The following is a 20,880-nucleotide window of genomic DNA, read 5'->3' on the forward strand; positions in this document are numbered from 1 at the left end:
AGAAGAAGAAAAAAGTAGTCTTCTTAAGAGATTTTGTCCTAACAGGTCCACATCCTTCCTAGTAGCCTTCCCAAGAGAACTCAACCTCTAAGACCAAAAACCATACATTATTTATAAATGCAAGCAATAAAAATTTTGAGAGTATGACAAGAAAAAAAAATGCTGATACTAAATTGCAGGGAATCAATTGTTTACTTTGCCATAGAGATCATTTACCTGGAACCTTCCGCTTTTAGAATGAGTAGGTATTACATGACAGATCTTTTTGGTTTTCTTGAAGGTTTAGTATATAAACTTCCAAAAAGAACTTTCATTTACATTAAATGTAGTCTGAAGTTTCATGTATGAGCTCGGTAACTACCTTGGCTAACAAGGATATATGCAACTTTAAGGTTGTGGAATATAATCCAGCTGCCACTTAAAGAAAGTCATAAAAGAATGAACTGGAAAGTTTCAAGCAAGAAATAACATAACTATTTTGCTAGTCTGACATGCAGATTACAAAAAGAGTGTGAGCTAACATTATAAGCAACAGATAATCCTGATTGTACCATAATGACATTTTGTCTTCTTCACCATTGAAAGAAGGACAGAGCACCAGAATGGACCATTCCAGAAAAGGTTTCTTCTCAAGATTGACAACAAACATCCCAGACCTACAGACATCAATTGTCTACCTTTAAGCTCCTCCTAACCGCAGGTTGGTTCCCTTCGTTGAGATTACAAGCCAGCATCTAAAGATCAATCATAGTATTTGATTAGAAACTTAGATAACACAATTTTTCAAGAAAACTAAACAAAACAAATTGACATTACATAGTGGTAGGAGAAACAATACATACTTTAGCAAACAGTTCAAACACAGGTGCAAAAGGACACACTCATCTTCAAATCAAAAAGAGCATAGATATAAACATTTAAAGCGATGCCTTATATTCTTATACTGATAAGAAAAACCAAACCAACTCAGAATCTCGCAATCATTTGTTGTTGGTATCAAACCAACTCAGAATCTTGCAATCATTTGTTGTTGGTAATAATAATATATATAGTCGCTATCAGCAGGGACAGAGGCATAATATTAAAGTTTATAAATAATTCTGTATGAAGAAATTATTCAATATATGTTCAAGAACATAAACTGATCATGCAGTACAGCTAAGAAATTGTAGGATAACAACATACTTATGAACTTTTAAGAGTCAAGTCTGGTTCTGCAGGGGCTGTGGACTCAATCAGCTTTCTGATCTGACATCTATAGAGCAGGAAAAATACTAAATCATTAGAACTACTTCAAACATAGCCTATAAAGTCTATTTAGATCATCAGCAGATGCACATCAAGATGCCTTTAGATGAAGCAAAGAGATAGTGAAGAAGAATATTCTTAGTAATGACATCAGAAAAGGTCATTAAAATCTGCAAAACATGCTCAATTGGGCATAACCATGTCAGGGGCACCTACTATTTTCTTCAGACAGACAGGAGATTCATGCCTCGCATAGAACAGGACAGTGAAAGAGAAGATGCTTAGCAGACTAAAGACCACAGGCCATTCGCAGGCATAATTAAGGTGATTCATGCTGGAGTGCACATATACTATCTTCACATAGTGCTGTATTTTATGCACCCTGCAATTGCAGACTTAAAAAATATATAAAAACATATAACTCAGGTGATATACACCTCATTTTGGTCATCTGTAATAATGTGAAAGCATTGTATCTTCTGACAAAATCTGCCATTTCCTCCAGTAAAGGCACATTTCTAGGGGGAGGCAAAGCCTCTCTATAACTCAACTCCCAACCACCTTGGAACAGATTTAGGTTCTGATAATCATTGTCAATGCCATCCATGGTGGTGAATGAAAGGAGCTTTCCTGACAAATCGGAAGATTTAATGATGATGGTGGCCAGGCCTGTATGAAGGAAAAGAAGTAAAAGAATCCACATTAATTCCAACTCAAATAGCATAATCCGCTTTATAGATACTGCAGGGAATGAGCATCCAAAAATCCTGATCTAGCTGCACAGCATTTGCTAGTGCCAATTTCCTCAAAGATGATGAGGAAAAAAAACAAACAAGAAAATTTCCTATGCAAAAATTATTAGAATAATGTCTGAAACATCAATATAAGTAAAGATAGTATAAAAAAATTCACCTGAGAAAGCACTGCTCTGACAATGATGGCAAGGAGGATATGGCTTTGATGATTTGAGTCCAGATCTCCAGAACTGCTATCTTGCATCACGCTGCCTGCTTCTTTGCCAGAACATGCTATTTTATAGATACGCCTGCAAACAAGAAAATTGTTAAACATTACCAACAACTCACAAGCCTCCATGATGCCATGCTTATGAATCAATATAGGTTGGCTTTCTATTATTTTTGGAAATCCAAGGAGTGAATTAAGGTGATCTTCTCTTTTCTCGGCTCTAAAAATTCCATTTAGATGATACTATATGCACCCATAGTAGAAATACAACAGCTTTAAAAGTGTCTTGTCAATGAATTGCAGAAACCAGATTAGACATAATGAACATGACATTCCATTCAGAGTAACAAATGTAAAATGCGTTCATGTTTCTGTTTCACTTAATACTTTGTAACATAGACTTTTTGAAATATTATGTAATGATTGTAATCTAATTCTCTCACTTGCAAAAATTTTAAGAAAAAAAAACTCGGCTATTTATCACACAACAATCCTAACTTACTTAAAAAGAATAAATAGTTGGCAGGTATGTGAACAGTCGCACATGCAAAAAGCAATAATATTTCTTTGACTGCTCAACTGTTCTCCTCTCCACAACAGTCCAACCCCAATGACAGACAAGCCGAAGCATCTGGTAAAATACCCTGCTTCATCATAATCTTATATAGCCTGTAAGCTTTATCCCAGTCTCCCATCTTGCGATATCCGGTAATGAGAGCAGTATAGGTTACCACGTTAGGAGTGAGACCAATTTTTATCATTTCATCCATCAGTGAGACTGCGATATCCATCTGAAGTAACTTGCTATATCCATCTATCAGACAAGTATATGTGAAAACATCAGGAGATAAGCCATTCCGTTCCATTTTTCTGAACAGTTCCACGGCCTTCTTCATATTTTTACGCTTGCAATAATTAGCAATTAGTGATGTAAAAACAATCGTGTCAGGTATTAAGCCCACTCCAATCATTTCTTCAAACAATTTTGTAGCTTCTGGAAGTCGTCCATCATGACAGAGACCATTTATAAGGCTTGTATAAGTAAAGATATTGGGTGTGATACCTCCCTTTAACATTCTATCATACAACATGAAAGCCATCTCCATGTTTGATGTTTTGGTGAAACCATCAATAAGGGTGCTATAGACAATAACATCAGGAACAGGCCCCCTCTTTATCAAAGTTCCAAAAACTTCCCATGCCCTATCTGGTATTCTCTCTTTGCAAAGGCCATTGATGATGACTTTATATGTATACGAATTGGGAATAATGCCCAGATCATGCATTTTATTTAAAAATATAAAAGCTTCCACTATGGATCGTTCCTTGAAAAACCCATCAATTATCACAGTGCAAGTAACAGTATTGGGGATCACCCCATTATCAACCATGAGTTGAAATGTTTCCAAGGCTTCCTTCAAGCATCCAAGTCTGCAGTAACCATAAATGAGACTGGTATAATTATAAACATCTGGAACAAAATGGTTTTGAATCATGTCCTCCCAGAGAGCAAAGGCACCAGCCAAATCCCCATGCTGGCAGTACCCATCAATGAGGATGCTATAAGCAATTTGGTCATGCTCATAACCCTGATTCCCAAACTCATGGAACAACTTTGTTGCTGTTTTTACTTCTCCTATCCCACACAATCCATGCAACAGTGAGCTACAGCTGACCATTGTAGGCATTATTCCACGGTTTACCATTTCAACAAACAGATTGTAGCCTTTAATTACATCACCTTTCTTGCAGAACCCATCAATCAGAATGCTGTAGCTATAAACATCTGGTGGCAATCCACATTGCTTCATTTCATCCAAAACCATCAATGATTTGCTCAACTGGCCTTTCTGGCAAAAACCATAGATGACAGCATTGTAACAGTAATCATTGTATGGAAGCCTTTTATATCGCAAGTCTTGAAGAACATTCCATGCAAAATCCACGTCTCCAGCTTGGCAAAGTCCGCGGATATATGTGCAATAGGTCACTGCATTTGGGCTCACACCATTTCTCTCCATATCAAAAAGAATATCATCAGCTTCATCCCTATCTAATGTTTCTTCTCTAGTATACAAGTCCATCATAATAGTGTAAGTGTATACATTAGGTGAAGGGCTTGAGCTCTTCATATCATGAAATAAGCTTCTAGCATACTCCACCTCCTTCTTTTCAACCAAAGACTTGAGCAAGAAATTGCACAAGGGTATACTGAGCTTTAGGCCAATTCTCTTAGCCTCCAAATATGTTTCAAGAGCATCTTCAAGCATTGAGGCCTCTGCCAAGACACAGATGACAGCTTCATAGGCTTGCAGCAAGCTCATGACACCATCCAAAAGACCAACCAATGAAGAAAGCAATCCAAACAAGTTGGAGCCAACACTCTTATGGTAATCCACAATACTTCTAATCAAATATTGGACCTCTCTATGCATTCCAGCAGATGAAAAGGTCTGAATAAGCACCGCAAAGGATTCTAATGAGTGGCCCAAGCCATATTTGCTCACTGCTTCTGAGAAGCTTGTTTCGCTTGCGATGCTCCAATCCAAAGTATGCACTACGATGGCAACAAAGGGGAAAAGTGTCGGGCCTCTACCAACATAAAAATCAAAGCTTTTTGTAATACTTCCTTGCGCGATAGTGGATTCAGTGGTTGGAGTTGGGTGAAAATATTGGTCATGAAGACAAGACAAGGAAGAAGCAGAGGAGTACAGCCCCAGAGATGGTAATTTTCCAAGAAGGGCTCGACGAACCAATCCCAGTTGCACCCTACTCATAGAGTAGGGTTCTAAGTCGATGATTCCAGCTGACCCCAGAATCAAGCAAACTCCCATCAGACTAAAACTTAATAAAACATCACTGGGATAAGTCTGTAAGAAGAAACCTAGAAGAAAAATATCACAAAAATGGCTTTTCTATTGCAAATTTAAACCATATTCCACGTCAAGAAACCAGAATCATTACAAAGATTGAGTCTTTTTCCGTAGAAAAAACTGCCCATCGGATTTTAACGCCAAAGATCGAATTTTTTCCGTAGAAACAACTGCCCATCGGATTTTAACTCCAAAACCCCTCAGGTCTGGAAATCTTTGACAGGAAACAAAAAAAGAGCTATGGGAGAATCGAAGAAAGAGAGAGAGACCTAACTGCCGGTAGTGCGACGAGGAATTGTAGAGGCTCGGAGAGGAACGATACATTTGGGAGCCGCTCGGAGAGAGAGAAAGTGGAGAAAATACGGCCCGCTTCCCCGCTCTCTAATGGCTTTGAGCACGGGCTGTGCACGCATCGATCAAGGTAAATGACTAGATTTTATTAACCCTAATTTTTAATATAAGTTTTCCAATTTATCATATTTAAATAAATAAAGTCGGCAAGCAATGACGACTTTACATAGAAGTACCCCACGTTTTATATTTTTATAGAGTCGGCCGGTCTTGCGACTTTACATAAAAGTACCCTACTTTTACATATTTCCACAAGAGCTGGATCTGACGAGTTCATGCAGAAGTATCCAATTGTTATGACGACTCCAAATTTTCATATTTTCACCCACAATGAAGGGAGGTGTGTCGACGTTCCAAAGAACTGAAGACTCCTAGATCTCTATTTTTTTTTCTTGGTTCCTGTAGATGCCTCTGTGTGCTCTTCTACGCTCTTTCTTGGTTCGGAGGGCTAGCCAGGATCAGGAAGAATGAAGGCAAGGTCAGTATTTTTCCCCATACTTGTTGGTTGTGTTAAGGGATGAAGCTTGGAGTCTTTTCCTGCCTTCTTGTATGAATGTTTCCTTTTGCTGGGACTTGTTAGAATCAAGGAACCTATTTTGCTTTCAAAATTGTCGCCATTGATAGCTTTTGTGCCAAATTTTCTTATGAACTTAGTACTGGAACGAAATGGCTTCCTACCTGTGCCTTCTTTGATTCCTTCTTGCTTCTCATTCGCAAGATGAAGAAACGGTGGAGAAAGAAGGTGCAATCTCTGTTTTATGTGGTCTTAAATATGTTATTTTCGATTCCTGTGGGCAGTTGCCTGGTACTAAAGATTTAAAGAATCCTCTGGGAATAAATTCTTTTTGTCTATAATTGCTTCATTAGTTCCTGATGGTGAAATATTTTGATGTTAGACATGTAATTAAGGAATTTATTAGAAATCTCTTAATTATGTTTTCTTCTTTTCCTTCTGAGCGCTTATAGCTCCAGCTTTCTAGAATCTTGATTAGTAGAAATCCACAAATCTTGTGTACCAAAAAAAAAAAAAAATTCCACAAATCTTTAGCACTGCTTCTTGGGCCGATTAATCATAAGAAGAGGCTAAGCTGCTAGATTTTGGCTCTTGGAGCTTAACTTCTTGAATCCTTATAAGAAATCATGTTAATGGAGATCTTTGAGTATAGCATAATGGAATTAAGGTAGACCCTCCTACTGCAGTTTGGAAGTCTTTGTTCAGTTATCCTGCTTCAGGTCAAGAATTGAGGGTTCTTTATTTAATTAGAGGTAAGGATTTAGTGTAGCTTAACAAGTGAGCCACATCTTGTGGATTTAAACTAGGCGAGGTCACTGCAAGATCAATAAATCATGGAAGTAGTTATGTGTAAAGAAAAATCAGCAAATGACTATAAATCTTCATCGATAAATGTTCTCAGTTCAGAGCCATGTTTCTGAAGAATCCCAATCCAAAATTTCATATTCCTTCATTAGTTCTCAATTTATCCTATTTGTACTAAAGCCATAATAAAAAATTGTGAAAAAAATCTTGATTAATATATATTTTTCTCCTCTTCTTTTTTTTGGGTAAACATAGCCTCAAATTACGAGAATCTTGAATGTTAAATGTACACTAGATTTAGGTCCCTAGAATATATATTTGTCTTCGCTTCTTTCTTCGCATTTGGAATTGGGTCCCTAGATTTCTTCTACCAATATATTTACCGATTGGCGTGTTTCTTCTCTGCATGTCGAATTGCTAGAAGTGGTTTCAACTATTAGAGGACGCACTTTTGTTCTTCTCAAATTGTTGCTTTTGCCCAAAAATGGAGGTATTTCTATTGTTCAATTTTGATACTGCCTGTTGTGGGAATAAAGGGTCCGAACTTAATCCCACATCGACTAGATAATGGAGAGATTTGTTCCTTAATGGAGGGGGGATATCCCTTTCTCTTCATATGTACCTTTTGTGGGGCAAAATCGTCCGTTGAGAAGAGACTATAAAACCCCCTTCAAAGCGGACAATATCTTTGAGGAGAAGCAGTTGCCTCCACTGTCTGAGACCGAAGGGAACGAGGTCGGAGGACGATAGATCCCCCCGTAGTGCTGGACGCGCGGATCGGAGGCCGATCTCCCTTGACTTTATCAATGGTGCTTTTGTTGACAGCCCTTGACCTCGGCACAGACCTCTCTCCTCGAGGGTTATGTTGTGGGAATAAAGGGTCTGAACTTAGTCCCACATCGACTACATAGCAGAGAGGTCTGTTCCTTAATGGAGGGAGGCTATCCTTTTCTCTTCAGACGCGCCTTTTGTGGGGCAAAACCATACGTTGGGAAGAGACTATGAAACACCCTTCAAAGCGGACAATACCTCTGAGGAGAAGCAGTCGCCTCCGCTATTTGAGACCGGTGGGGATGAGGTCAGAGGACGGCAGATCCTCTGTAGCGCTGGACGTGCGGGCCGGAGGCCAATCTTCCTTGACCTCATCGCTGCCCATTTTTTATCTCTTTTATGCATCTTTGAAGCAATATGACTTGTAATAAGTATCAATTTTTTTGAAAAAATGTGCTTAGTAGCAGATTGAAGCTATCTTTCTAATAGTTCACATAGTTTTTCAGTTTTTGTACTTAAAGACTACATTCATGTTACTCCTACATCTCAAGTTAAGGTTGTTCCTGAATTCTTATGGTGCCAGGGTTTCGCGTTGGTCATTCATGGGCAGTTATTTCCGATAGTTGTAAAAACAACTGGTTTTGATATAATTTGCATATGATGAACAGGCTGACTTGATATATTTGGAAACATGAGCTCATGTGGTAACAAATGTTAAATGCTTGATGTATTATTGTGAGAACTCATATGGGCGTATGTTCAATTCTACATCAGTTAGTCGTTTGATAGATCTTGAATATTTATAACGGATCAAGCAATCCAAATAATATTTTTTGACTTCCCATTTTGGAGGAGGTCCTGAGTTGTGATACATGGTATTACAGTGAACTCGGTCTATATCCTATGTAGACTAGAAGACACTGCAGTATGGGTCCTAAATAGCTTGATGAGTACGTCAGAGCTTAAATAGGGAGAGTATGTGAGGATCCATGCGGACGTGTGTTTAGTTCCATATTGATTAATTATTGAGACGATTTTAAGTATTTATACAGAATTAAAAAATCTAAATACTATCTTTTGGCTATTCATTTCGGATAAGGTCATGGGTTATTATAGTTATTATTTGCTTTTGCGAATATGATATCTTTTGTATTTAATAGGTGGCGATCCTAGATTTTACCTAACAAAATAGGGGTTTCAATAAATTAAGCTAGCCCGGCTAAGCAATAAGCTCAACCGGCTTTAAACCCGGCTTATATGGGAGAGCAGCCTAGCTGGGGTTATCGTGCCGCCCGGGGGTATTAAAGCAAGCAAAGTGGAGACCGCCACATTAGCCTGCCACGGCCACGTGGCGTCAAGTCCAAAGCCCCATTCACTTTCGCCAGGCGGCCGGTAACGTATTATGGGAATGGGAGCGCGGCAGGAGGACGGTTCCGAGCTTGGATTCTTGGAATGCCGCGCACTAAATCCCGAGTCCAGTCGAAGGTCAGAATTCTTCCCACTTTTAATTCCCAATCCAAGTTCCCTCGCCTTTAACATCAATTCCTGCTTTCCCTATATTTGTTTTAATGCGATAACAGATCTGCCGTCCGTTTACTTGAACCGACATTAGTGGACGGAAGATTGAGCGCAAGCATAGATACTTATATGCGGAAGAATCTATAAAGGTAGCGCGGCCTCTCTCTCTCTCTCTCTCCTTCCCTAAAGAAAACAGATCTTTTTTTAACATCGATATTTGATTTCTCCCACTTCGTTCTTGGCTTTTCATATTCTATTCGGTTTAAAGCCTCAGACGAAACCCCTCCGCGCTCTCGCTCTCGCTCTCGCTCTCGCCGATGGAGTAGCGGATGAGGCCGAGGACGATCCTCGATTTCTGACGACTCAAGAAACCCCTATCAGCGTCTCCCAGGTTTAAGAGATGAATTTCGGCGATCTTTCTCTCTACTGGTAAAACCGACGGATTCTTGTTCTTCTTCGCCTCTCCCCGGTCTCCGCGAGCCGTGGACTTCGATCGGGATCTTGAATTCTGGTGCGTTTCTTCTCCCTTTTGTTGAGGGCTTTGACCGATGATCGTGTATTGATCAATATAGAATTCGGTGGTTCTTTAATTAGATTAGGGCGATTGTGGCTGGAGTCTTTTGTTTGGTATTCCATGTCAATGAATCTTCGTACAAAGTGCTGCTACTGTCTTGCGATCAGAACTCATGAAACGTGGCTCTGGAATTGCTTTGTGGTTCTTTATTGGATTATCGGATTTCTTTTGATTTTTCAGGAAAAAAATGTTTTTTAACTAATACTAAACTTTTGAGTGGGAACCTGTTCTTGAGCTGCTGGTATCTTGCAGAGCTGGTTGTTTTATTGAATTTAATGAATTATTTCTTTCTGGTATCTGGCTTAATGCAACTCTTTCGTTAATTACATCTTTTCAACAGTTGAGTGTTCTATAGGATCATCAACTTAGCTATATTGTCAGTTCGTGGAGAATCAAAAAGCAGTTATATATTGTCAGTTCGTGGAGAATCAAAAGCAGTTATACTTCAAAGGGGGTAGAAATGATCATTGGTAAATGGCAATAGCGTGGTGTTACAGGACAATTTGTTCATGTATTAACTTGATGGCTATATTATTCCTAATATGTTAACCTCAGGGTCTGATATTGGAAATGTAACTTGCCATGCAATTTGTGTTAATGTGTTGTCTCTGAGGATGCTGACTTTGTGGCCTTGTGTAATTGGAGGGGAAGGAACATCAGATACATTTGTGTAGTGACTATAGGAAGTAAAGAGGATGTTCAGACTTTCGATTGTTGACTATCAGGAGATCATAACCATAGCCATAACCATCTAGCCAAGGTTCACCATCTTGGTTAAAGGTGGCAATTTACAATCCGACTTGTCAACCTGACCCGCGAATGACCCATTTTAAGTAGGTTTTGAGTTGACATAAACAAATTTCGGTTATAAATGGGTCAACCCGTCTAACCTATTTATCGAATAGGTTTGGCTCACATTTAGATCTTTGATTCATTTAATCTGTTTTGACTCATTTAATAATTGGATCGGATCATTATCCAACTCATTTAACCTGTATAAAACTTGTTTAACCTATTTGAAACCTGCTTAACCAATTTTTGACATGTTTAACCTGACTTGCTTAACTTGTTTAAATCCATTTTACTTGTTAAAAACTTGTTTAACCCATTTAACCTGTCTTGACCTGTTTAATAAACGGGTTATATAGGTCGGGCCGAGTTACCAATTTAATAAACAGGTCGGATTCAAATCTAAACTTTTAACCTGTCGGGTTTGGGTCGACGAATTTTTGATCCGACCCGGATCCGACTCGACCTATATCTGATGTGCTTTGACCTGATTGCCACCCTTAATCTCGGTGCTAGATTCCGTATTGGTACCATCCTATTATAATATCGGTACGTCCATTACAGGAGCTAGTTCAATATACCGAATGTTAGTACACGCTTAGTACCGTATACTGGTTCGACCTGGTATAGTACGGTATAATCGATACACATCAACATCGACTGGTACGACAAACCTTGCATCTAATGTTTTCCAACTATTTGGGATTGGCTTTATGACTTTTTATTCACCACGCATTGCTATATAAGCCAATCTCTTATATTATTCCAAGTTTTTCTATAGTCTTTTTTATAACCTCCAACCATGTAATTGTTAGGTCCTTTTCTCCTTTTTTTTACCATTTTCAACGCAAACCAACGCATCTTTCCTCATTGGTGCCTTTTAGATTTTTGTTGTATATGTTCATACTATCTCAGTTGATTTTTTGTTACTTCATCCTTAATTTGTACAACTCTTACAACTCCTTTAATATTTTTTTTATTTTATCTTTTCTAGTTTTAGCAAATATCCATATCAATATTCACATTTCTTCAAATCATGTATTTCCTTTATTGCCCAGCACCTTGAGATATACGACATGGCAAGCCTTGTTGTTCTGTAGTTTTTTTTTTTTTAAAGTCTTCAAGATATGCATCTATGATATGATATTCTGGATACACCTCTTTTTTATCCAACCATCTTTAATTCTATTATATATGTCTTCATCCATCTTCCCAGTATTTTATATAATGGGTCCTAAGTAATGAAAACAGCCATTTTGTGGTATATTTTGGTCATAAATCTTAATTGGTATCATATTTTTCATTTTCATTCTTACTAAATTTGCATTCCATATACCGTGCCATTATTCTAATCTTAAAGCCCTGATCCTTCAATTTTTTTCCCACAAGTCCAATATGATATTTAATGTAGTTCTCTTTTCATTAATGAATAGTTTATCGTTTTCAAATAACATACACCATCGTATATCTTCCTGAATACTAGCAGTAAGTTTATTATATTTAGTGTAAAAAGATATGGGCCTAGTGACGATCCTTGATGCAAGTCTATACTAATTGGAAATGCACTTGGTGTATCATAACAACTTCTAATACATGTAAGTGCCCCAATGTACATGTTTTCAATACACTCTTCCTTCTTAAAGTCCATTGAATTACTTTTTTTAGGACTCCTATCATAAGCTTTTTGTAAGTTAATGAAAATCATATGTAGACTCTTCTTTTTTCTCTATATTTTTCGATCAAATATCTACGTAAAAGACGGCCTCTGTTGTTGATTTTTTAGGCATAAATCTAAATTAGTTATCTGGAATAGTTGTTATTTTTCTTAATTTTAAGTCAGTTACCTTTTCCTATAAGTTCATACAGTCGGCTCATAAGCTGAATTTCCCAATAATTAGAATAATTATGTACCTCATCTTTTTTCTTATAGATAGATACTATAATATTTTTCTAATCATTTGATATCTTCTTCGCTTGTAAGATTTTATCAAATTAGTTTGTAAGCCAATTTAACCCAATATCTCCTATGATTTTTCATATTTTGGTAGGTATTTCATTAGGCTAATGCCTTTTTTTTTTGCCATTGGGACAACTGCACCACTTTTATATCTCTTAAAATACTGGACTACTTGCTTTTAGCTAATGGATAGATGCATCCACATGCTTCTTCCTAGTGTTTTTCTCTTTTGAATAACATGGACCATAACACAGCCTTCTGAAGATCAAAATCTAGAGGATAAGACTATAGAGGAAAGAGCATAAGGTTGGCTCTTTGTGCAAGTGAATTATGATGGAAACTCTTTTTTTCTTCAGACAACTGCTTCAAACGGCTATATATCTCATTGTAATTCTGAATGCCTGCTAGATTGATTACTTGTGTTGTTTGAACATTGCCTTGTTATGTGTATAAAGACCATGTGTATATTTTGTTCTCTCCCCATTCCTCTAGGCTTGGTCTTCCCTCACCAATTGGATTAAGTCTAAGGTTAGGGTTGCTGGTGTTCCTTTTGAAAATTGGTCAAGAAAAATTTTTCTCTTGAACTCACTATAAAGTTTTGAGCTGCCGCTCATGGTAGAACTGTTGGTTTATTTGCTTATCATATCAATGCAGGGTTTTTTTCAAGAGCTGGTGGTCTTATCAGACTAAAATGAGATTGAGTTGAAAATTCTTTAGGGTTTCGCGCTTTTGTTTTTTCAGACATCTGGTTAATTATGTCTTTTTTAAGAATCAAATGTCATATTGAATTGTAGACTGAACCATGTTATAGGTTAGTGCAGAAGGAAGAGTGAGTAATATTCATATGGTGTAAGGAAAGAGCCTCTATCTGATGATGCGGAGTTATTGCTTGGTCTTTTATGGCGAGATTTATTTTTCTCTTATTTTTTAAGCCTTAGTAGTACATATTATAATCTCACGATCTAGCAGTTAGAAGTAGGGCCATTTTGCTCCCCAGGATGTTAACTTGGCAGCCTTGTGTAGTTGGAGGACCAAGACATTGGATATCTATACACATCAACATATGAAGAAAAGTGGATACTTCTAGCGGTCTAGCTTTCGATTGTTCAATATCAAAACCCCTGCTAAAAGTAATAGCTATTAATGGTTAGAGATCATAATAGTCAGAATTTAGAAAGTACACGTATAATTAGGTGCACTAAAGCAAATCAATATCTTGTTGATACAATTTGATTATGGTCAAATTTTTAGGAAGCTTTAATAGTTAAAGATTTATTTGATTATCTTCCCCACTTCACCATTGTTATTTGAAACTTAGTTGTTTAGGACTTAGGAGTTCTATTATGCAAATGGTGTCTAAGGTTTGGATAAATGGTATATAAATTTTAACCAATAGTCCAAGGTTTTGGTCTGATTAAATGTGCTTTCTTAGGTTAAATTGATGGAGTATCATGTGAGCCACTGTTACTGAAGTATGTGATTATGGTTGTGGATTATTTTTCGAATTGCTCACTATGCTCAAAAGACTAGTGATGTGATTGTTGGTATTTCATGAAGGAATAACCCTTTAACAGTTCCTACGTGTAATGTGAGTGATGGAGAGATATGATTCTAATTATCAACATTGGTTGTAGATCATGATTTATTTAATAACATTTTGATGAAAGAAATGTATGAAAATGATTGTGATTCTTTGGTCAATGGATAATATTTGTACTATGGTCTAGATGGATATTTTTTAGGGGTAAACTCATTAATCAAAGAATCATTGATTAGAGGAGTTGAAAATAACTGTTTTAAGTTGACAATTTCATGTTAGCCTCAGTTTTGCTGGCCGATGACCTGATTCAGGCTTTGGATCAAGCACTCAATAAACATGTTAACATCACCACTTGCCGTAATGACATTAAATAACATCCACCAGTTAGTTTATTATTGTTTTGAGATCAACTTTTCTAATAAGTTTAGAATTTCATGTTAGCCTCAGTTTTGCTGGCCGATGACCTGATTCAGGCTTTGGATCAAGCACTCATTAAACATGTTAACATCAACACTTGTCATAATGGCATTAAATAACATCCACCAGTTAGTTTATTATTGTTTTGAGATCAACTTTTCTAAATCCATATGCATTTGTATTACTCGGATTAGAATAATTCTGGCTTGTGATGGCTTTATCAGCTTGTTTGGATAACCATGCTTTAAGACATATTAGCTTGTTGCTTTCACATGTGCGCGCGCGCACGCACATGTAAAGAGGCTGTATCCAACAAAAATGTATTATTCTGCCTTACATATCATCTCAGTATTTCTGGCTTGAGCGATGCTGAAAATTATTAATTCAGTGGTGTGTTCTATAGCTAATTGGCTTGGTGTCTCTTACGTCAGCCTAGAGGAAACAATGCTCCAGCGACATGTAATTCCTGTTGGACTACAGTGACTGAAGATACGGATAATAAAAAATGGGCGGTCTCTGCTGCCGTTCATCCAGAAGTGGTGAATCAGATAGAGAACCAGTTTATTGCTATGTGCGTAGCTCCTGCATTTGCATTAGTTTTTTTTAATATTTCAAATTTAACCTATACTGTTTATAGTTTTGATCTTTTATTAGCTATTAAATTCAGGTTTTATCAGAACAACACTTTTATTCTTAAAATATGGATTTTATATGTCTTCTATTGTTAAAATGTGGATTTGCTTGCTTGCTTTATGTTCAGGTGAATAAAACTATGGATTACATTTCCCTCTGCTGCTCTCACTCACCAAACGTGGAAGAAACTTGATTCTCATTTTTCTCATGATTTTCCCTGGGTTTTGTTAATGTACTGCTTTTATAATGGTGCTAATAGGAAAAGGGAAAAATCCTCAACAGCATGATGTTCTGATGCCATTTTGGAATGTAGGAAGTCTGAACCAGGAGCTGGTGTGGGAAGTGCTATGCTGGAAAGTTTAAGGTAGATGTACTTAATAAAAATTGATTCTTGGATTTAAAAACAGATTATAAAATAGAATTTTAGTTGCTTCTAATACAAATACAATTTGGTCAGTCAAGTTGCGAATTGAAATGTCAGTACATGGATATGGTAGCAGGAATAAAATTTGACAGTTTCGATACTGTATTTTTAAAAGAAACAACTAAGCATTTTAAAAAAGGAGAAGGTGTAAGCAAGGTATCCGGACTCTCGATATGAGGTGTAAGGCTCATTGATTAACACATAAAAGGTTTAAAAGTTTGATAAAAGTTAACGCAAAAGGTAGCAGGGTAATAGATGTCAATTTTTTGTTTGAACTTTGGACTTTACGATGAAATCTGTTGTGGATCACACATTCCGCATGCTAGTGTCCATAAATATCTTAAAAGGTAGACAGTAACCTATCTTACCAAGACTCAGCTTGGAATTTGAGCCTACAAGCATGCAAACATATAACTAAGATGGATTTCTTCCCTTTCATTTGGTTGCTAAAACAATCAAAGCATTACTTGCGTGCTTCTCATAGAAGGCATAGTTTAAAGGTGTCTGACATGAATCTCTTAACATTACACCATTTTCATGTTATAAAGCCTCATTATTGTCCTTGAGGTGCTATGAAAATCAAGCCCCAAGGCATGGGGTGAGGCAAGCCTCAAGTAAGCCTTATATAAGTCCAATATTAAATGGTTGAGGTTGTCTGCAATAAACATGAACAGTTGGACTGCTGTTTGTGTATATACAAGCTCATAGCAAGGACATTACATGAAGCTAATTGATTTAATTTGGGTAGTCGATTCATGTGGACATGATGGCATTTTTTATTTTTTCATGCTGTCTTTTTTCCCCCACTTATTTTTGGTTTTAAAATTGTGATGTAATTAATACTAGAAAAGGGTTTTTTTGGAAGGTGGGAAATGAGATTAATGCCGCTCTGCATCACTTTGATTTTATCAATGCGGTATTAGCACCTGAGCTGAAGAGAACCTCACAGCTTATGGATTTTCGTTCTTGTCTCCTTTTCATAATCATCATTAGCTAAATACTTGTTTACTTTGATGAAGCTACATCTTTTTTCTTTCTTGTTGTCCGTTTTGATAGGTGGGTGAGGTGAGTTGGAGTCATAACCACTGCCACAGTACTACCTCTTCTTGCTCTTATTCAACACGATCTAAAATCATATGAATACTACTGCCAACTCTGTGTAGAATTTGTTCACATTGGAAATCAAATTTGTGTTACTCTCTAATCTATATAACATGGGCATTAGGGGAGTCAATTGCCATCATAAAAACACTATCTAAGTATACTCCACTCTTTACTGAATACACCCATTTCATTCTATTCTATCAAATACTGTTTAATGAAGAGAAATAAATAATGGTGCATCTGATATTGACAGTGTTCTCATAAATTTATACATGAAAAAAATCTGATGGAAACACTTTAACCTCAAACTTTTCATTATTCAGTGAGATCACAGCTTTGCATATCCAAGCACTAGATCTTTACATGGAATTTTTTCAAATAAAAAAAACTTATTCAGTGAGATCACAGCTTTGGTCAAATTTATGAATTTGACCTCATCATTCATGGTCATATTCTTGTAAATGGTCAAATTTATGAATTTGACCTCATCATTCATGGTCATATTCTCGTAAATGGTGACATCATATAATATGGTTATACCACACCCAACCTTTTCCTTTGGTCATGTTGCTCATGTGCTTCTTCATATCCAACTTTTTTATTTTTATTGCAGAGCCGAACCACTAATGATATACGATGACCACATAAAACTATAATGGCACAACATTCTCTGACCTTGTTTCAATCTTAGATGCAGCATCTGCTGATCAGTATATCTTTCCTCTTCTCGATAAGCACTAAGGTAGTGTAATTAATTTGCTTGAGAATTACTAAACATTTTCAGCTAAACATACATGCCCAACATTCTACACATCAATTCTTATAGCCAATCTAATTTATGATCATATATATCTGAGGCTGCACTTTGTTTAGGGATATGAAAATGTGGGATAGAAATGGTTATTCAACAAATCATTCCTACTTTTGCTTGCTATGATTTTTGGAACAACTCTATGTTGAGGGTGCCTTTATCTACTAAAAAAGAAAGTATGTCAGCATAAATGAAGGCTTTATTGCCAGGAATAGCTTATGACAGCTTTTACTGGAATAGTTGTGCTTGGCATAAACAGTCCTGACTCCCGACCTTAATTATATTCCTTGCGTATGTCCTTTAGTAAGCTGTGCAGGCATAAGGCTTTCCAAGCCCATTATCTATTTTATATATTGAGATTCTGCTAATTAATCTTGAATGCTCCATCCAACTACCTTTCCCTATAGCCTCTTGATATGGTTGCTATGTGCAATTTCAAAGGCATGAGTGAAATCTTTTTTTAATTTTGTGTTATATTCTTTTCTCCATGGTTATCAGGATCCTTTCAGGGATTTTACAGTAGATGCTACCGTTGCTTATAATGTGCATAGTTCTGTTGATATCCTATTCAAGCCCATGACCTCCTGTTCTGTTTGCTAAAGTGTCTATGGAGTCGCATACTTCATGGCATGAGCGTCATCCACTAATTTCAAAGATAGTGTGATCTGTAATATGGTAGCTTTATAAAAAGATCTACATGTCTAGTACGATGTCATTATTTTTTGTAGAAATTTGTTCATTGATGTTGTATATGGAGATTGTATGTGCATCTGCTCTGCGTGGTGTATTTGGAGATTGTATGTGCATCTGCTCTGCGTGGTGTCTTGCTTAGGTCTTCAAGAATTATAATGCTTTCCTTTTTACTGCATCTTATGTGATGGCTGGCTTTCTATAATTCTGTTTAGTTTGGGGGATTTTGGGGAGGAAGTGTCTCTTTCAAGTTATGTGCACCAGCTTCAGTTACATTAGAGATGTTGCTTGTTGACACACCTTGCTATACGCTAATACAATAAAGCACGTTTTTTATTATTTTTTTTTACCATTGATATCCTCTAATTTCAGGATAATTAATTTTGAGATACGAGTTTTCCATACAAATATATTATGTCAAACCTCGATTCCTTTGTGCAGTGCCCGCAAGATTTAGAGGTGTATGGCCCATTGTCTACCACCCATGGTACATCTTCTGTAGTCTCTGATGGACTCCTTGTCGATACAAATTTGGAGACATCTATTCCAGATGCTTACCAGGCACCTCCTGCACCATTGCCTTATGATGTGCGCTTAGCAAGTTCACGAACGTCACCTGGAAGTTTAGAAAATTGTGGAAACAAGACTGATCATGTGCATCCAGCAGACTCCCAACCAACACGGGAAACTGATGAAATGTTAGAAGGTTCAGATACATGTGGGGCTTTAGAAAAGTCAGACTGCAAGAGTAAAACTGATTTTGAGCATGACTCCCCTAAAACAGAAGATGAACCTTCCAAGGTGGATGCACCTATTGCTTCAGCTACTGATGAGGAAGATGTTTGCCCCACTTGTCTTGAAGGTATTGTTTTGTCCCTTTATAGAGAGTCACATCTTATTGTGCCACATTGCAATAGCGAGAATAAAACTTTGCACTTAATGAAATATGTGCTCTGGAAGAGTGGGAATAGTTTTTCAATTTTGTTAACTTTTCTGGATCTCAGTTGTGTCGAAAGAATATGATTAAAATGAAGGAAACAGAAATTGATATGGTTATTTGCTTCTAGAAACCTGTAAAATTTGAGCTGCATTTTTTCTTTTTGGCTTGAAAGACATGAAAGAAAATGCATTATGTTTTATTAGTTGAGGTATGCAGTCTTAACCATTGAGGACAATATTTGAAAGAAACTCCTATGGCTTCTTTGCACTGGTTATGTCCCGCATTACCTAACTTATGAAGCAGAGGATGTATTGCTTTCTCTAAAAGCAAACAATGACAAGTTGATCGATTTGGTGGATCAAATAGCTATCTTTTTCTTTTGTCAACTATCAATCAGGTATAGCATTATGGGCTATGTGCTGCTCTAGTTTAGTAGTTTGTGGGAAAAAGCTTATTTTATAGCAACTAATATATCATCACTGAGAAAGTTGTATAGCCTTATATAAATACAATAAGTTTCTTCTTGTTTTTGGCACTCAATTTGACTTCAGTCAAGCTAGTATTCATATCGTTGCCACTTGGAGACTTTCCTGCTTCTATTTTTAAAAAGTCATGATTTTCATTTCTGAAAAATGATCATATTTGAGATGATACCGAAATCGATATAGATTCCTGAGCTAGTGAACAGTCAGCAGCAGGGTTGGTTATTCAAGTTCAAGGCCTGCACGTGATCAGATTCCTGTTGGTACACTACCATGAAAGTTTACATCTCATGATTTATTAAGAGTCTGATGTCTTGATGGCAGATCATTTGCATATGCTTGAAGTGATCTTAACTTTTGTATTGCACTTAGAGCTAAAGAGTCTGATAAATTTCATTACCTGTTTCTTTTGCAGAGTATGATGCAGAGAACCCTCGCATTTTAACAAAGTGTGAACATCATTTTCACCTCTCTTGCATTCTTGAGTGGATGGAGAGGAGTGATACTTGCCCCATTTGTGACCAGGTTTGCCTAGCAAAGAATTGTAACTATATAATGCTTCTTGTATTTGGCAATCTTGTTTCTTCATGCATCATCGCCAAGCCAAGTTCTCAAGTTTCTGCTGAATTTTAACTGTTGGGACAGCATAGCACATTTAGATGCCGATCAGTATTAGTATATATGTATAAATTATTGTTATGAGGTTTGTTGAAAGTAGTCTTTACCTGCCTCATAATCTACATATATCTTAGCAACTTGTAACCTGTTTTAGAAAGTGAAAAGCCAGGGATGAACATTCCTGCCGAGAATCAGAAAAGAAATGAATTTATGATGCACGCGAACAGTACGTAATCAAAAAAAATAAAGGCCAAAATGCATGATCTGCGCTTTTGAAGGGTGTATTATTATCCTGGGAATACTGAACATATGATTTCTTATTGCAGATCATGATGATCGATCATATGTCTAGTGGGTAGCACTGGATATCTACAATGGTGAGGTTTTAGTTTTCAGGCCCTTTGGAGTGGATGCCAGCCTGAACAGAAGTATTGTCTACTCATCTTTACACTAATAATTGGCGGAAGCAAATGTCCCTACGGTAGTCTGTTCATAATATGAAGTTTTCGACTCTCAAGTATCAATATTGTGGGTCAAATTTTTTTGGATTGCCTAAAGGAAAATAGGTAAAAGTGAAATGTTTTGCTTTGTTCTGCATCATTCCTGTAAAGCTTTAAATTTTTTTGTGATGCTGAATGGCTGGCAGATGGAATTTAAGATGTGGTGGTCGCATGCCAGGTCTGGATGTGAGACTAGAAATTCTTTTGCCCTATTTCTGAAGCTTTTATTTTTCTTTTTTTGTCCTGGCTTGTCTTCCAGTGAGTTGGTTGTATTTTATATAGTTCAGGCAATTTCTCATCTGCCATGTATATTGGAGTTGTATAGGAATTCCCCCCCCCCTTCCCTTTTTTTGTGA

At 36.9% G+C, this 20,880-nt stretch overlaps 2 protein-coding genes across 13 annotated transcripts; one reads left to right on the forward strand and one right to left on the reverse strand.

Annotated features, from left to right (window-relative positions):
• Positions 1-439: 439 nt before the first annotated feature.
• On the reverse strand, positions 440-5,513 carry LOC103699010 (uncharacterized). 5 transcript variants are annotated; one of them, XM_088705987.2, is made up of 6 exons: positions 5,357-5,513; positions 2,717-5,020; positions 2,161-2,293; positions 1,686-1,917; positions 1,186-1,255; positions 440-734 (listed from the first exon to the last, which is right to left on the reverse strand). In XM_088705987.2, the coding sequence occupies exons 1-2, from the start codon at positions 5,409-5,411 to the stop codon at positions 2,790-2,792; spliced, it is 2,286 nt and encodes a 761-aa protein (XP_088562113.1). In that variant the 5' UTR covers positions 5,412-5,513; the 3' UTR covers positions 440-734; positions 1,186-1,255; positions 1,686-1,917; positions 2,161-2,293; positions 2,717-2,789. The 5 variants fall into 5 exon arrangements, with proteins under 5 accessions (XP_088562113.1, XP_088562112.1, XP_088562115.1 ...); XM_088705986.2 differs by having other exon boundaries at positions 1,465-1,917; XM_088705989.2 differs by lacking the exon at positions 1,186-1,255 and having other exon boundaries at positions 2,717-4,771.
• A 3,346-nt stretch (positions 5,514-8,859) lies between these two features.
• LOC103699032 (putative E3 ubiquitin-protein ligase RHB1A) lies at positions 8,860-20,880 on the forward strand. 8 transcript variants are annotated; one of them, XM_026801816.4, is made up of 7 exons: positions 8,860-9,012; positions 9,108-9,194; positions 9,314-9,556; positions 14,754-14,893; positions 18,426-18,846; positions 19,822-19,931; positions 20,351-20,880. In XM_026801816.4, exons 4-7 carry the CDS (start codon positions 14,828-14,830, stop codon positions 20,381-20,383), a joined length of 630 nt encoding a protein of 209 aa, XP_026657617.1. In that variant the 5' UTR covers positions 8,860-9,012; positions 9,108-9,194; positions 9,314-9,556; positions 14,754-14,827; the 3' UTR covers positions 20,384-20,880. The 8 variants fall into 8 exon arrangements, with proteins under 8 accessions (XP_026657617.1, XP_088562119.1, XP_008779298.1 ...); XM_088705993.2 differs by lacking the exon at positions 20,351-20,880 and having other exon boundaries at positions 19,822-20,227; XM_008781076.6 differs by lacking the exons at positions 8,860-9,012; positions 9,108-9,194 and having other exon boundaries at positions 9,200-9,556.

This window comes from Phoenix dactylifera, chromosome 10 (assembly GCF_051530095.1).
Source record: "Phoenix dactylifera cultivar Ajwa chromosome 10, Ajwa_hap1_PhDact_Kaust_v1.1, whole genome shotgun sequence".
NCBI classification, from domain to species: Eukaryota; Viridiplantae; Streptophyta; class Magnoliopsida; order Arecales; family Arecaceae; genus Phoenix; species Phoenix dactylifera.